Below are 18,085 nucleotides of genomic sequence, written 5' to 3' on the forward strand. Positions count from 1 at the left end.
AAACATTTGTGCCCTGTCACACAAACCCAAACTGGATCCAGTTTCAGAAACTGAGGAGAGTGCCACCAGAGAGGGAAAAACCTAAGCATGACCTGAGCAATTTGTTTGCTAAATGTGTGCTGCTATGACAATACTAGTAACACGAACTACTGCAAATAGGTACTTAAAAAACAAACAAAACAGTGGGAGGTAAGGCACACCGCGAGTTTCCTTGAAAGAGACGTGTTTTGGGGGGGGGGGGGGAAACCATCCTCCCCACCCAGGAATGGATTTTTAAAAAAGGGTGGAAATCCCATACATCTTTCTAAACATTTGTGTTATCGGCACTGAAATTACTTACCCCACCCTTTCCTGAAATTCTTTGGGGGAAAATACACCACTCCCACCATTAAAATGAAAACGAAGGAACGAATTCACCAAAGTCAGTAATATCTCCACAAAAGGAGCTCTGCTACAATTTTTTTTGCCTGTCAGCAATTCCCTGGAAAGAGTCCTGTTCCCTAACCCGTCCTCACCAAAATCCATTCTGTAATCTTCCTTGCCAAACCCTTCAATCTTTCCATCATCCACCCTCCACCTCAGTACCTCTACACCCAACAGTATCTCAGAATCTTCTCTAAGTGGCAGCTATTTCTCACAGCAGTAGTGATGGCCAGTGTTTTCTTGTGAGCTCTAGCTATGGGATGGGTAATTGAGGAAGGTGTTCTTTTTGATTCTTTAGAGAGTAGATCTGCTTTGGTACTAGAGATCTCTTATTCCTCAGGTGTTATCAGTGTACACTTCACATGAGGTTAGCTTTAAATTCAAGGAACACTTAGCTAGATGATTCATTGGGATTTACCACAAAAATAAACTGACTCGGGGTGGAAGTGCTCTTTAAGAACTCCAATCTTCTGCAGCACAAGTGCAGCCAAGCTGCATGCATTTTCCATTTAACCACAACAATCCATTTGCATTAGTTTCAAGGCTCTCTTTTCAAGGAAAATGACTAGACTTACCGTCGGTTCAAGTGACCTTCTGAGGACTGGATACACTTGCTCTACAGGCAGATTCAATGCGGCACAGAATGATCAAATCATACCCAAGAATCTGGCCAAGTTTTAGATTTATGCTGTATAGAAAATGTACTTTCTGATGTCCCAAGTTCCTGATAATGCATCAAGGACTCTTTTGCTAGAAGGTCTTAATAGAAACCTTCAGGAATACTTTATTCAAGCACATCTGTTCTGAGAATTAGCCAAGTGCTTTATTGTTATAGCCTGGCATCTGCTTGAAAACTAGTCATAGGTAACTATATCTAAATGATATACATTGTACTGAGTAAGACGTAAGTGTAATTTAAGCTTTGTGATTTTTATAAGCCATTCGTTACTAAACGTGAATGAACTTTACATTTTATATTTACACACTGTGAGAAACATCCTCCCATGCCTTGCTAAAAAGGGATAATTTAAAAGGTGTTAAAGCTCAAGGCATTTAATCCTTTTAAAATCATACACAGGAGGTAAAAACTCTTTCCTAAGTAGGGAGGGGATATGGCAAGACTAGAAAGTATAAGATTAAGCTGGTATTTACAGATACTGATGAGTAGCCATCAGATGTGCTGAAACAGTGTCTGCAAAACTTAAGTTTTGTTTATAAATGTATGAGCTAGAAACTCTTAAAGAAAATGTTCTCTAATGGCTTGTCTTCACTGCAGTGTTAGCTCAAGGTATAACTAGAGTTGCCTCTAACCCAACTCCCATCTACATACACAAATCTCTAGCTTGAGTTATCTGGTGTTTTAAATTCGAGTTAGATAGTCTGCCATGGGCGGTGGGTAGATGCTGAAGTACTACTGAAGCATGAGCTAATAATGCACTAGGGACATAGCTACAGTCTTCAGCTATAACTCTGAGCTATTAATCAAATCACTCTGTGTAACCTGAGTTGTTTTTGTAGCATGGCTGCTCTCAAAATTTAGTAATTTAGCAAACAGTTGAAGTCAAGGCTTAAGTGTTAAAAGACCCTACACATAAGAGAAGCACCATAACTTCGGTGAGTTGGTTAGTGAAAAAGGGTAGAAAGAGAGGGACATTGCTCATGGACCGTGGAGGCATGGCAGGTGCATCACTTACTTCTCAAGTGTGGACGATGAGTCAAAGCTAGTTTGGGAAGTTGATATGAGTACCTGAACACTTGTTCCTGTAGGTTATTACTTAGCAAATTTAAGTAACTTAACTTGTGATGTGGCTTTAACTCTACAATATAACTAACCAACCCCAATTAACCACCAATTATTTTGTTTGCTCGCTAAACTTCAGAAATAAACCAACATACAGGAACTAGCTTTTTTATTTTTGGTGGTGGGGGGAAAAACACCTTTCAGCATGAGCGGTGTGTGTCTATTAGTTTTAGTCATCTTAGTTGTACTAAAGACAATTAGTCTTCATTAACGACTTAGATATTGGCATAGAAAGTACGCTTATTAAGTTTGCGGATGATACCAAACTGGGAGGGATTGCAACTGCTTTGGAGGACAGGGTCATAATTCAAAATGATCTGGACAAATTGGAGAAATGGTCTGAGTTAAACAGGATGAAGTTTAACAAAGACGAATGCAAAGTGCTCCACTTAGGAAGAAAAAATCAGTTTCACACATACAGAATGGGAAGAGACTGTCTAGGAAGGAGTACGGCAAAAAGGGATCTAGGGGTTATAGTGGACCACAAGCTAAATATGAGTCAACAGTGTGATGCTGTTGCAAAAAAAGCAAACATGATTCTGGGACGTATTAACAGGTGTGCTGTGAGCAAGACACGAGAAGTCATTCTTCCGCTCTACTCTGCTCTGGTTAGGCCTCAGCTGGAGTATTGTGTCCAGTTCTGGGCACCGCATTTCAAGAAAGATGTGGTGAAATTGGAAAGGGTCCAGAGAAGAGCAACAAGAATGATTAAAGGTCTAGAGAACATGACCTATGAAGGAAGGCTGAAAGAACTGGGTTTGTTTGGTTTGGAAAAGAGAAGACTGAGAGGAGATATGATAGCAGTTTTCAGGTATCTAAAAGGGTGTCATAAGGAGGAGGGAGAAAACTTGTTCACCTTAGCCTCTAAGGATAGAACAAGAAGCAATGGGCTTAAACTGCAGCAAGGAAGGTCTAGGTTGGACATCAGGAAAAAGTTCCTGTCAGGGTGGTTAAACACTGGAATAAATTGCCTAGGGAGGTTGTGGAATCTCCATCTCTGGAGATATTTAAGAGTAGGTTAGATAAATGTCTATCAGGGATGGTCTAGACAGTATTTGGTCCTCCCATGCAGGCAGGGGACTGGACTCGATGACCTCTCGAGGTCCCTTCCAGTCCTAGAATCTATGAATTTGATAGACTATATAAAAAAAAAAAATCAAAGCTCCCTGCTCTTTTATATCAACAGGTTAGTTTTCTAAAATGTCTGTTCATAGCTTGTGCTAGTGTTCCATCTCCATAAGCTGTGCTCAAAATAAAGAGCATTATGATGATTATTTGGCTGGTGTGCTGTTTAAGGTTCTATTAAAGCTGCGTTAAAAGTTTTGATGCAAGCCATCTTAATCTCCCCACATACACACCTCTATAACGTAGGCATTAAAGAATACACCTCTACCCCGATATAACACGGTCCTCAGGAGCCAAAAATACCTATCGCATTATAGGTGAAACCCCGTTATATCGGGGTAGCAGCGGCAGGGCTCTGACAGTGATTTAAAGGGCACGGGGCTCCCCACAGCAGCAGAGCTCCGAGCCCTTTAAAGCGCTGCCGGAGCCCCGGGATAGTGGCGGCAGGGCTCCAGCGGTGATTTAAAGAGCTCCGGGCTCCGGCCACTGCAGGGAGCCCGGGCCCTTTAAATCGCCGGCCAAGCACTGCTGCCGGAGCCCCGGGGGTAGCAGCAGCAGGGTTCCAGCGGTGATTTAAAGGGCCCAGGGCTCCCCACAGCAGCCGGAGCCCCAGGCCCTTTAAAGCGCCGCCCAAACCCCGCTGTTGGAGCCCTGGGGTTACCGCGCTATATGCAAACCTGTGTTATATCAGGTCGCGTTATGTCGGGGTAGAGGTGTATAACAAATACAGTTTCTTAAACTCAAGAACTCATATGAAAGAGTTTTAAATGATAATAAAACCAGGTTTCACTGAAGAAAGAACATAGACATATTGCATAGGTTTAGTTAAATAGTAATGAGTAAGTACTAAGAGTGATCTTTCTTTCCCCTGTTGCTACTGGAGTGGGGACAAGAAAGAGGTCTATATCCCCTTCCACCTGCCTTACAAAGTACTAGTTCTGGATTTGATGGTAAGGTTTATTGCTCCTCAAAATATTTGTATTTCACTGCCAATTAAGCACCTTTACATAGTCTTTCCCACATGATTTTAGAATAAATAAAACTGCTTGGCTTCACTAGTTCTGAAAATTAGTATTGCATACTTTCAGATAGCCTAAAAACATTGATTTATAGCACTGCTGCTTCAATAATTGAGTAAGAATGCTAGCCTACATTGTTCCCTTGGCTTAGCAGTGTTTAAAATTATAATTGTTTGGTATTTATCTTATAGTAATGTCCAGAGGCCTCAATCCTGATTGAGGCCTCTTTGGACTTGATACTATTCATATATTTTTGCAGATATGGTCCCTACTTTATTAACATCGGTCATAGCAGTGTAATTCTCAATCAAAGAATAAACGACCAGCTGCAACTCACTTTCATTTGAATGAAAAAAAAAAAAAAAAAAATTCTGCTGGTACTGTGCCCCCAACACAATACCAGGGCATTAGTTCAGTACTGTTTCCAAGGCAAAACAAGAATTCCTGATTCACTAAAACTGATTCTTATCCCCATTTTTACTTTCTGAGAGAGCACATCAATATCCTCAAGGCTGGAAGAAAACATCATTCACCCTGGAGCCTAGGAATGTGTCTTCTGACATTAGGGTGACTAGACAGCAAGTGTGAAAAATCGGGACGGGAGTGGAGGGTAATAGGAGCTTATATAAGAAAAGACCCAAAAATCGGGACATCTGGTCACCCTATCTGACATTAAAGCTCTGAGGCATAAACATGTAAAATAATTCAGTATTGTGTTTCTGTAAGAGGTAAACGCCTCATCCTCACAAAAAAAAGGAGCAGGTATAACGCAAAGTGAAGGGAAAAGGAATAATTTATTAGAGATTTAACAAGCGGACTAATATACATTTTTCATATATCTGTCTTCTGATAGGCTACAATGTATTTAAAAGCATTTGGAACCTTTAAGAATGAAGAGAATTAAGTCTTGTTTTAAAAACATTTGAAATGCTACTACGCACTGTTCAACAGTCCTGTTGATCACATTGCTTCTTCCCATGGCTTGGTAACACTTGAAAGAGATGGAACACAAAAGGAACCTGGAACATTATAAAGGCATGTTAAAAGTATAAATGACTGGAAAATTACTGTGTTCAGTTGTCAGAAGCTTAACTGGAAAGTTGAAAGATCTTAAGATATAGAAAATTAGTGAATCATGTCTGAGCCAGCTAAATTTGGCTTACTACATACAGCATGTATTAGTTTATATTAAACTTAAAAAAAAAAAAAAGTAAGGTTAATCACAGAATGCTGTAATACAAAACCCCCAGGAAAATTATAGATTAGTTGCCATAAAACACTACCAGAAAGTGGGAAACAAAGGTAGCAATGAATAAAGTTTAGCTTCAGTCTTCATTACTTCATTATGAGACATTGCTAGATTTTCTGTTCTCTAGTCTAAAAAAAGGAAAAAGTTACAAGAGAAACTAAGTGCAGGTTGCGTCCCATAAACCGGGACACAAGCTGTCATTAAATGAATGTATTACTTAAAAAGACAACGTCAAGGATTGTTTTCTGCTTATAACCACCCCATCAAAACTAAAACATTCTAACACAGTGTGGTGTTGCTATTTTTTAAAAAGGAACATCTAGGGCCAGCTGATCAGCTGATATAAGTCAGCATAGCACCACTGAAGTCAATGGAACAAGGCCAATTTACACCAGTTCAGGATCTGGCCCATAAAATAAATAATTATATGGATTTAGAGAAGGAACAGGGAGGAAGGGTTACATTTTGAGACTAGAAACATTCATGGTGTCCCTCTAAGTAAATAAGTGACCGGATTCACTAACTTTCTCCCTGAAAAAGTCCCCTTTATAATTTTAAAATATCTTACTTATTTTAACAGAGGTTTTCAAAATTGTAAAAAGAGTATAAATTCCTCCCCGCACCTACACTAAAAAGAGAACTTGGAGGTATTTGAGTGCTATGGAAAACATTGCACAAAAAAGGATACAACAAGAAAGGATACACTCTGCATGACAGTATTACTGCAGTATTTACGCAGGAATGTTTCTAAAGAAGAACAGCAGAATGTGGTTTAATTTTACTTGATTCTCAGTATTGCATTTACACAACTTTACTACCTATTACAAGATTGTTTGATAAATTATAGCTGTTTTGATCCCTTATCTGCAAATTAGTGAGAGCTCATGTGTGCACCAATGAGGACTCCCACTCCCATAAGCAAGTGAGGCTCTTTACAAATTGAGGAACTATTAGGAAAATGCCAGCGTTTACTGTCCCATTCATTCAGTGGCTGCATTTTATATAAGGTTCTGTTTTTCCATCAGCTCATTTTTATTTATTTATTTATTTTATTTATTTTAAAATCGTGCTTCCATCCAATGCAGTCTTTTAGGCTACCTCGCTCCCTGGAGCCAGTAACCTTTGCGACATTAGCTTCTTCATTGCTCTCTCATAAAGCTGCCATTTTATTTATATCAGAACTGGGCACCCAACTGTTCATGAAAATATTAGTTAGTGACAGGAAAGGGGAATTCCAGCCAATGAAAAATATACAGTTTTGATTTTTCATCTTCTGGGAAAGCATGTGCATTACAGTATCTTCATAAAGAAGAAAGTAGTAATACTTTGAATAATTACTGTCCATTAAATTTAGCTATTTTCACTGTTTAATAAAATAATTTGACACTAATAAAGTGCCATATAAAGTGACACTTAAGTAGTATGGCTGTATCAATTTACATTTGCTGTGTATACAATTCACATTTTACAGTATTTTTATTTTACTTGAATTTACAAAATTTACTTATAAACCTGAATCTCCAGATTTCATACCATAGAAACCACTATTTTGCATCAAAAGCTAGTGCACATCAAGTCATTCTGGCTCTTGGCAACCAAAGAAGAAAATATATTCAAATAAAATTAGGGTTCATGTTTGTTATTCTTTAGCAAAAGCAAAGCAATTCAAAGTTAATGAAACTTAGCCCTCCACTGCGCCACTTTGCCCAAGTTCTGTAGTGGCCAACTGTACACACAACAGTGTTATGTTTTCCATGATACTTAGATACAAAAACCTGGGTTTAAATGAAGGTGTTTTGACTAACTCAGTTTATTAGACTTTTAATTTTAATTTGCTAACTGCAAATCTAATCCTTTTACATTGTAAATAAAGCTTATGCAAGTATGACAGCTGACTCCAAAATAGTACTGTAACTCTGAATTGACTATTAAAAACATGATTAGTGATCAAACCAAGGTCTAGTCATTTCTGTTTACATAACCTGAATGCCAATTGAAACTTGTAGTTAGTGTAGTCAGAAACTGGCCTTGTGACTTCTTTTTTTACAAGGAACAAATTGGGAAGACATTCTAGTCTTCAACCAATGTAAGAAAATATCTGTGAACAGCATTTGGTTTTTATTTGATAAAAATCAAACAGCTAACTTCGCTGAATGGAACCAAAGCTTATTCAAAAGTAGACAACACACCACCACAATATTGCACAAGCCAGAAGTTTCAGAGGGAGTCTTACCAACAATTCAAAAACATTAGAAATACCGCTAAAGACAATACATAGGTTAGATAGCATGGCCTCCAGTGGACACAAGACATCTACAAGAAAATGTCTATTTTAATAAATATTTCATTAGCAACAGCAATGCTGAGCATCTCAAAACAATTTTAAGAAAATGTGCTGTTATTTTTCCTTCAGAAACAGCAACATTGAAACCAACTTCATTTCAACTAACAATTATCAATAAACAAATTTAAACACAAACATATTTTCTCAGATACGCTCAAATTAAGACCTCCTCTATACTAGGAAATGGGAATGTTTTCAAACTAACACGATGTTAAATATGCTTTTGTTGGCAGTGTGGACAGATATCCTAGGGATAACCACAAGCAGCAAACACATTTTCAATCACAACTGTCCAAGTCCACAGAAAGGGAAAATCTTGTTTAATATCACATTAGCTAAAACTTTTTCTAACACCATGTTATTTCCTAGACAAGCAAGGCTTAAAGGGACCTGCAATGATGCACAGATCCCACTGATTAAACATAGGGTCACCAAAGCAAAGACTCCTTGGGAGATGCCAGCAAGGAAACTGAAGTACTATTTATGGGGTTATAGCAATGAAGCAGTAATTACTTCTGGGGTCGATAGCCCTGCTGGAGTATGATTCTGAGGTGTTAGACTGGCAGTATCCTACACTCTCCTATGTGCCACAATCCCTTAAAGTTAACTGTAGGGTCAATGGTTTGAGGATTGAATGTCAACACACATCATTACTACATTTGAGGACTGGGATATAGACTCTATGATTCTAAAAGGGAGAAGTGAAATGTTAACACAGGTCAAAAGTGACAGCCTCCTTGCACACTGGCTTCCTGATAGCGGGGGTGGGGGGGAGAGGGAGGAGTTCTACAAAGGAAATCTAAGTGCTCAAATAATGGACTGTTTTCTTTTATTTTCCTTTTTAAAGTCTGAATGTTCTTTTTTCCTTTCTCACTAAATCTACTTACCTTTAGCATTGTTCTATCTTTTTCTTTTCTCTTCTTTGGAATCCTGTTTTGGTCTAGCAGATCGTGCAAATTGCTAAGGTTTTGTTAAGGATTACAAGTCCAAATATAAGTGATAATTGTTAGCGGGAAGCCAGAATCAATTAGTAGAGAAATAATAATTTCACTAGAAGGTAAATAAAACTTTGGAGAACGAATGTTTGGAATGTATACATAACATGCATGTACTCAATCCAACTTTACCTCTTACTCCAGTCACATGAAGCTACACTTACCCTTTCTTCAAATCAAACGGAAATATTTCACCATCACAGCACTTATTTGTAGTTAAAAAGAGGATTATTTTCTGTGTGATCCATGATTTAAGTGGCATATATTAACTAAAAAAACCCCTCTGAATTTAAACTTGTTACATCACATGATTTTTTTTTTAAAACCTGAATATAAACTTTAGAAAGGAACATCTTGTTGATTTGTAAAGAGAGTTTAAGAGCGAGTCAGAATCTTCCACAATAATGCCTCTGATTCTGCAAACACTTACACACTTGTGTAACTTTACTTTAGTCAATGGGACTACTTATGTGAATTACATAGAATATGCGTAAGTGTTTGCAGGACAAAGACGTAAGTGGTGATTTTATTTTAAATCTTTAAGTCATACATACACATTTACTCTTCTGTCTCAGAATGAAAGTCTAACCCATAAAGTTTTAAATGATCATTGAAGCAAATGTGAATTAAGTGATTATTACGTTGTCTGTAATTTTAATAAGAAATACCTATTCTTTTCTATAGTAATTTATGAAAGAGTGAGTTTACAAGACAGGAAGCAAGAATCTCAGGAACTGACCTAAATTTAAAGGCACTAAAATGAAAACGTTCGGAAAAGGATACAACCACCATGGGCTTTTCAAACAAAACATATCCATTTACTTCTTTTAAGGCTTTGGTAGCTGATTTTTCATTAGGAAGGCCAATGAAAGCCTGTCCTTTCATGCGACCTTCTTTCATCAAACGTATGTCAAACCTGGAAATGAAATTGGGAAATGGATGAAAGGTTTAAATTTTACCCCATCTCCATCACAATTTACAATAGGCATAAATTTCACATGCTGCAAGTTGAGGAGGGAATGGAAGTGGCAGTGATGCCTACATTCTGATACAGACAGGGTTATGTCATTAGACACGGATATATTTTTCAAGACAAACTTACTAGCAATTTGTAAAAAATCACCAATAGAAGGCAGGACAGCAAGTTGCTGTACTACTGCAACAAATACCGCATACACAACCAAACATTTAAACACGGTGTTTTCAAACTGGGGCCGCCGCTTGTGTAGGAAAAGCCCCTGGTGGGCCGGGCCAGTTTGTTTACCTGCCCCATCCGCAGGTCCAGCCGATCGTGGCTCCCACTGGCCACGGTTCGCTGCTCCAGGCCAATGGGAGCTGCTGGAAGCGGCGATCAGTATGTCCCTCAGCCCGCGCTGCTTGCAGCGGCTCCCATTGGCTTGGAGCAGCGAACCGTGGCCAGTGGGAGCCGCGATCGGCCGGACCTGCAGATGGGGCAGGTAAACAAACCGGCCCGGCCCGCCAGGGGCTTTCCCTTAACAAGCGGTGGCCCCAGTTTGAGAAACACTGATTTAACAGATGCATAAGCACCTAGGACTTCAATCATTACAATGCTGTACACTTTGGCCAATCCAGCGACATCAGGAACTGGGATTCGGTTCTGTGTTCTAAAGGCACAGTACACGGTTTTTATACCCAAACGTACCACTCCACTCAGTAGGTGGCAGTTGTGTGCACAAGAAGTAAATGATAAATGTCGCATTAGAAAAAAAAAAGTACCCAGTCCTTCCACACTGTTATGCAGTAGGTATCAAAAAAATATTCTGTTAGTAGGCACACCGCTTCCAGATAAAATACTTAATAACTGTATTCAAAAATTTCTACTCTCCCCTAACAATTAGCATTTTCAGGCCAAAATGATTTTCTCCCCCCAAAATTAGAAGCAGACAAAAGGAGCTCAAAATGACTGCAACTTTAACTGTAGTTTTCACTATTGCTGTAAAAGTTAGTGCACAGTTTAATTTTACCAAGAATTGAAATAACTTACATAATTCGTTCAGTTTCTGATTGAAAGTCAACATATCTTCCAAAAATAAACTTGAGATCCTGAAATTAAAATGGGTGTGTAAGGAAAGACAGCAAACAAAGAAAAACAACAGAACATTTTCATAAATCTTTACTCACCTTTTCTTGAACTTGTTTTGACAAATTCTTCACATAAATCCTGCAGTTTGGATCACCTGGCTCATAGTTTTTGAAAATGGAAAGTTTTTCCATTTCTTGACCATGACAGAATGATGGGGAAAAATAATCAATATGCATGTTATATGACTTAATAAATCTTCATCTCACTGCTTTTTAAAACCTCATTTAAAAAAAATATACATTGTAACAAAAACAAATATCTTACAACACAAATAGTAAATTATAGACTCAGTGGTTTGAGCATTGGCCTGCTAAACCCAGGGTTGTGAGTTCAATCATTGAGGGGGCCACTTGGGGATCTGGGGCAAAATCAGTACTTGGTCCTGCTAGTGAAGGCAGGGGGCTGGACTCGATGACCTTTCGAGGTCCCTTCCAGTTCTAGGAGATGGGATATCACCATTAATTTATAAGAGTAATGTAACTTAAAAATGTAAAACAAAGTATCAATAATTTAAAAATATTGATTTGTACACAATAGTTAAAATAGAATCTAATCTAAAGAAAATACCTCCTCTAGAAAGTCTGCCTTTTTCCAATTCCCTTCTAGAAACAAATTCTGATGGTATTTCATCATCGCCTTCTTCTTCTTCTGTGTCCTCTTTATCATTAGAGCTAGGAGCTGGGAAGATCTTTCCAAATCCTGCATTAGTTATTTCTTCTGAAGTTGCATAAAGATCTGAAAGTTGAATATAACATTGTACTCAATGTTTGTAAGAGTTGATTCACGTTCCAAAAGAAGGGGGGAAGGGATGGACTGCAAGCCAGAAAATCATGAAGTTTTAAAGGGGTTAAGTTCTGAATACAAGTCAAGATAGAAAGGAATTTTAGTACATACATAATGATTATTTGTCTTTTGCAGATGCATGAAGAACGTGTCCTAATACCTACTTTGACAGAAGACATCTGCTTCATATAATGCTCCAATATTTACTTTACTGGAGAAAACACCTTTCAGCAAGACCCATTTTTCCCTCTTGTCACCATTACGCTGTTTTATAAGGTTTTCTAAATTCTCATTTTATATTCCATAAGAATATCTACAGGAACTTCATAATATTGGGAAATAACGCTATTACTGTCTTTATAGTGTGGGGCATAATGAGCAAAGTGCACATCGGGGCATTACAGAAACTGACAACTACAGGAAGGATGCTCTCTTCAAAGATCTGAAAAAGAAGCTGAAGCACACATGAAGTGTCTTGAAATGCCTCTTTACACCATATGAAGTCTTCAGCATAATTTGTAAGATTGTTAAATTTAGAACACATAATTCACTTTAAAAAGACAAAGATAATACATCATCTTGTGTTGATAAGGCAATCTTAGAGCCTTAAAATCCCACCCCCATCCTGCATTTTGAATTGAAACTGAACAGAGTCTTGTAAAAGACAGAATTCCTGAAAAAAGTGAAATTTAAGGCAGGTTTACTGATTGAATGACATGCTACACTGTGGTGAGCATGGTGGCATTGCTATGGCACTGTAGCTATGCCACCATAATGCCATAGCATAGATGCAGCCTACAGTGATAGAAGAGGTTTTTCCATCGCTGTAGGAACACTGTCTCCCCAACAGATGGGAGTTTACACAAGGTGTTAGGTCAGCATAGCTCTTCACCGTCTGAGCATCGCAGCTATGTCGACCCAAAATTTAAGTGTAGACTAGGCCTTAGGGTTGAATTCCGTAAAAGAAAACTCACATTAAATAAATATAAAAATAAACCAGCACTATTTACAGAGTCGTCATTCTCCAAGTCACAGAACATAAAAATATTCAACTCATATATGATGTTGTTATATACATATTATCTTGCCTGTTCTTTGCATCTTAAAATATTTCACAATATTTAACAGAAGAATTTAATGATAAGCATTCTTACCATTGTTCTGGTCTCTCTCTAAGCTTTTCTGAAGAACATCCGGAATGTCTGCAGAAATTTGGAATTTAATTTTTTTATGACCAACAGATTGCAGCTGCTCAAACACATCCGAAGGTGATAGTGTAGGGTGCAGATTACTGTTTAAAACAACAATATTTCAATCTCACTTAAAGTTTAAATGGTCAATGGAACAGACATGGTCAAACAAAATATATGCATCTTTTCCAACTATATTTCATGCTGTTTACCGTTAGCACATCAGTTTTCTGTTCCCAAAAGAACTTTAAACTTTAAACTTAACTTTTTGTGGGTTACATTTAGTTCATCAGTGATGAGACACGTTTAGTTGGCAAACAGAAAAAACGAAGACCAGAAATTACCTTACACTACAGGTAGACTCACATACAAAGGAAAATTATCTTAAGAGAAATATTAAATGGAATAATATGACGCACAACCAAATACACTTTCTTAAAGATTGCATACCAAGGAAAATAAATTAGGCTTGTTTTGTGTGTCTACACAAAGGAGAGTTGAAAAGATATTAGTTTTCTTTTTTTTTTTTTTTTTTTTAAAAAAGCTTAGCTTCAATCTTAGGCTCAAAATTAGATGGATGTTTCTAACCATGAAAGGAGTGAAGTTCTGGAACAGTCTTCCAAAGGGAGAAGTGGGGGGAAAAAAACTAAATTGTTTCTAGACTTAGCATAAGTTTAGAGAGGGGATGCTATGACGAGGTTGCCTAAAATGACACATAGCCCATCCACAGATGGGACTCTATATGGGGAGAGCTCTGAATTATTACAGAAAATTCTTTCCCAGATGTCCAGCTGTTGGGTGTCACCACATCCTCAGGGTTTCGGGAAGCAATTTTGCCCCAAGTCAGATTGGCAGAAACCCAGGGAAGAGAGGGGAGCTTGCTTTCCTCTGCAGCATTGGATGCACTAGCTGGTTTGATCTAGAGTAAACGGTAGATTCTCTGTAATACGAAGTCTTTATATCAAGATTTGAGGACTTCAGTAACTCAGTCAGAGATTATGGGCCTTTTATAGGAGTGGATGAGTGAGGTTCTGTAGCTTGCAATGTGCGGGAGATCAGACTACATGACAATGGTGGTCCCTTCTAGCCTTAAAGTCTATGAGTCTTTCATATTAGAAAACAGGTCCTCTCTTCGCTGGAAGATTCTCTCATGAGTGAGAACAAATGATATAACGACATAACAAGAACTAAGAATGTAAGGTAAGCAAATGATTGGAGAAGCAGACTGTATTTGGCTTCAATGACTGGTAAGCATTTTGGGTAAAAGACATCTTTGTTAAATATTCAGCACCAACATTCTTTCAATTAGAGTGCATGGGCGCACATTAATTGTACTTTAAGATTCCACAAGGGCCCTTCAGCAATACTATGGAAGACCAGACTTAACACCCCTGATGTTTCCAGGGCTATTTCTAGACCAGGATTTAAAGGTGTGATGTCAGATCATGTTAGCTAATTCACTTTAGCTAACAATATGTACAATTCTAGTAAAGAAAGGGCAAGCTGTACTTTAGCAATCTGTCAAGTTAAATGTCTAGGGGAGAGCCTAAGCTTTAAGTGCACCAATTTGGCACATGCTAAAGTACAACTTGCCTTATCTGAATTAGAATTTTAGAAGGTGTTAAACAATATCAACTAAACTGGTCTAAGTAGAAAAAAATATTTTAAACCACAATAACCCCCGCAACCTACCCTCCAAAACTTCCAGGCTTTCATCTTAAAGAAGCAGAAAAGGGCACAGCCCAATTTTTGAAAAAAATCTTTTGCAACTCATCTTTAAGGACCAATTTCTTAAATCACCAGGACAAAAATAAGTCTAGACTAGTTTTTCTTCAAACAAGCCAAGTGAAAATTAAGTGATTTTTTTTCTTTCCTTCACAGTTTTCTATTAGAGCTCTGCAACAGCGGAACTGTCATATATTATTTAAACGGACCACAAAGCAAAAACAACAACAAGTGTCCTCGGCTATTCTAACACAGTATAAAAATGTGCCATTTATTTTCTTCAGGTGTGCAGGGAAAAGTGAATATACTTGTATAAATACATTTTTAAACAGTTAATTGTCAGGAGATCAAAATATTACTTCTGTTTTTTAGGGACACAGTGGAATAAAATTGGAAATGCTAAAGCATTTAAACAATATTATTTTCTGTATTTTCATATTTCTACTAGAGATGGCCTAAGCCTATTCAGATCCATGTTCCAGCCTTTAGCCAGAAGGGTAGACGAGAAAACGGGGGTTCTGTTCAGATCTATTTCAAACTTGATATAAAACAAATTGATAGAAACAAACAGATATGGTAGAGACCAGAACAACAGTCTCAATAAAGGGTCCATGGCTGTGGAACTAGCTTGAGATCAAGGAAAGCTCAAGTCTTGGAGACTTCAGAGCATGATACAAGTGCCATCTGTTCAGGGAAGTTTTAGTAACAATTGAAAGGGACCACCCACAGCACTTCATCTTGCAGTAGGACACTCTGTATTAAAAGTTCTGCGGTAGAAAAATAAAAAAATCTTGAGCAAGGCACTTTTTTGTGATTATTCCTTATACTCAGTACACGATGAGCACTACAGAAATACAAATAATAATAATAATAATAATAATACAAATACCTGTGGGGAGCAGATGTGGGAGCATTCAACAAGTCTTTTATCTTTTGCTTTTTTCTCACACTACGCTGCTTTGTGGATATTGGTCTTTTAGGCTGAATGGCTGCTAATTCCATCAATTTAGTCATTCTAAATTGGAAACACAATAAAGACATTCAAAACAGTTTAGTTTTTAATCTAGAGATGCCATCTTAGAAATGTAGCCTCTTATTTCTGACCAGTACTTCTGAAACTCAAATGTGTTGAACTGTTCTATTATATCCCACACATTTGTGATACACTAGCAGAATGCAGCTACACATTACTTATTATACAGTAAATAATGTTACTGTAGAACATTTAGATTAATGAGACTGTGGATTATTAAATTAGAGTACTACTCGGGCATGAGGAAAGGATGTATAAAATCTGCCTAAATCATTCACCAAAGTAAAAAAAGGTAAAATTTACAAGAAACACAGAAGTTTCATTACTGTATTATGAGTCATAAATGGAAATCTTTACTCAAAGTAATGTTAAAAGTATTTGTTCTAATTAGGATTAGTTAAATTCTTTCAAGGAATTTTAGATACTTTTAAATTGGAAGCAACAGATTAGCAGTGAGAAATATTTTTAAAAAGACTGCCCAAAAGGCCTAATCCCACATAATACATGGCATAATGCATATAATACATAATCAATTTCTGGCCTTGTAAGTCAGGCAAGCCCTTGACACCAGCTTCAATGCAGGATAATAGTGGGGTGGAGGGCTAGAGAAAGTCAGTTTTCCACAAAAGTCATAAAATAAAAGAGCCAATCCAAAATCAAAAGCAAGTGGCACAGCTACTTAATGAGAGGAGACCACATGCAAATGAGCGTTGCACCTCCTGCATCATATTCAGTATAGAGCTCTGTTAATCCCCCCAGATATGGGACTGAACACTCAGCATGCAGGTGGGTAGAAAGCTGACATCACTTCCAGAGCAGACTAGATTTTCTGTGTGTCTTCCCTAACAGATAAGAGATCCTCCCTATTCAATAGGAATTTTGGAAGAGTTGGGAAAGTAAAAGTGTACGGAAACTAGTAATGTTAATTTTTGAGCCACATGATCATATTCATCCTTGCCCTGACTGACTTTCAGAAGAGTACTGTCAGCCTTAGGGAAAATATTAAGAACTGCAGCTTCTTTAAAATTTATGTCTGGAAAGGCCACCTACATATTAGAATAGCTGGGGATATTCAGTCACAAAATTAGAGCTTCTCTGGGCCAGGAAGCACAGAGGATATATATATATTTTTTTTTAAAAGCAAGATTGGTTACCGATTATAATTACAAACCTCTCCTTTTCTTCCTCATCAGCACTTTCATATTCAGATTCTTCTCTGCTAGATTCCTGATCTTCCTCTTCTTCAGGCAAAGGAGGCTCCTCCGGAGGCAGTGGTGGGATAGGTGGTGGCGGCACAGGCGCTGGTAAATATTCTTCATACTAATCAATGAAAGACATAAAATTGAAGTCTTTAAACACTCATTTTGGAAAAATGTATGTTTTAATTTCTTCTGCATAAATAAGCTTCAAATGTGATAAACAGGCAGATGGCAAAGAAAGCTTTTCAAAACAAGATGTTTGAGATCTATCTACTCACTCTTGACAAATTCAGTTTCATGAGAATTTTACATCAAACAATTCAAACTCAAAAATAGTAACAAAATACTTAATTCTTCAAATTAAGATTGGGAGTAAAGGATGGGGGAAAGAAGAGATTAATTAGAGCACTTCAGAAACTAAGGAAGGAAAAACAGCTAGCTTCTCCAGAAGTTTTGCTTTTCCATTCTTGGTTTTACAGACTAGAAAGGAACATGGTCTGAGCATATAACAGGAAGACAGATGCTCTCAAATTCTAATCTTAGCTATTATGCTGAATCTCCTCTGACTTTGAACAAGCCATAAACTCCTTCCCTCTATAAATAGGGATAACACTTACTTAGCTACAGGTGTAGTAAGGATTAGTTATTGATTACAGAGATGAAATTACTGTAGGAATATTCTGAGCAGTTTCCTGCCAAAATAACCTCACCCCGATAGGATTCCCAGTGCACTTTACTGTAAAGCTTACAGCCACTTGGATGAACAAACATGGGTACAGTTGCAAAAACTGCTGAAGTCAATGAAAATGAAAACATTCAGTTCTTTATAGAAGCTGCTCAGCACTTTAGAGACTGGGTCTTTTGAACAGTTACTAATTTTTACCTGATCATAACATTCCTAGTATTTGATCCTGTCCTATAAGATGCACAGGGTAGTTTAAAAAAAAAAAAAAAAAAAAATCAGGGAAAATTCACTGGTCTGCTAAATTTACTGTGCATCATGTAACCTCCTAAAGAAACTACCCTCCCAATCCCTGAAAAAGCAGAAAGTGGTGGTATGCCAGGGCAACCTGTGGAATGTATTGGACCTGAGCT

At 37.6% G+C, this 18,085-nt stretch overlaps 2 protein-coding genes across 3 annotated transcripts in view; both read right to left on the bottom strand.

Moving 5' to 3' along the window:
• LOC117882302 (pancreatic alpha-amylase-like) overlaps positions 1-5,385 on the bottom strand; it is a 24,627-nt gene extending 19,242 nt beyond the window's left edge. Inside the window, exon 1 of the mRNA XM_034780479.1 lies at positions 5,310-5,385. The gene's annotated coding sequence lies outside the window, so the exon portion shown is untranslated. The remainder of the gene's footprint in view (positions 1-5,309) is intronic.
• The window catches only part of RNPC3 (RNA binding region (RNP1, RRM) containing 3), a 22,975-nt gene continuing 10,033 nt past the window's right edge, over positions 5,144-18,085 (bottom strand). Inside the window, exons 7-15 of one of the 2 annotated variants that reach the window (XM_034780474.1) lie at positions 16,963-17,111; positions 15,648-15,773; positions 12,998-13,134; positions 11,628-11,795; positions 11,099-11,193; positions 10,962-11,020; positions 9,740-9,872; positions 8,849-8,921; positions 5,144-6,364 (exon numbers count right to left, since the gene is read on the bottom strand). In XM_034780474.1, coding sequence (XP_034636365.1) covers positions 8,862-8,921; positions 9,740-9,872; positions 10,962-11,020; positions 11,099-11,193; positions 11,628-11,795; positions 12,998-13,134; positions 15,648-15,773; positions 16,963-17,111 — 927 coding nt within the window. In that variant the 3' untranslated portion in view covers positions 5,144-6,364; positions 8,849-8,861. The remainder of the gene's footprint in view (positions 6,365-8,848; positions 8,922-9,739; positions 9,873-10,961; positions 11,021-11,098; positions 11,194-11,627; positions 11,796-12,997; positions 13,135-15,647; positions 15,774-16,962; positions 17,112-18,085) is intronic. The other variant, XM_034780475.1, reaches the window with a different exon arrangement.

This window comes from Trachemys scripta, chromosome 8 (genome assembly GCF_013100865.1).
Source record: "Trachemys scripta elegans isolate TJP31775 chromosome 8, CAS_Tse_1.0, whole genome shotgun sequence".
Taxonomy (NCBI): domain Eukaryota; kingdom Metazoa; phylum Chordata; order Testudines; family Emydidae; genus Trachemys; species Trachemys scripta.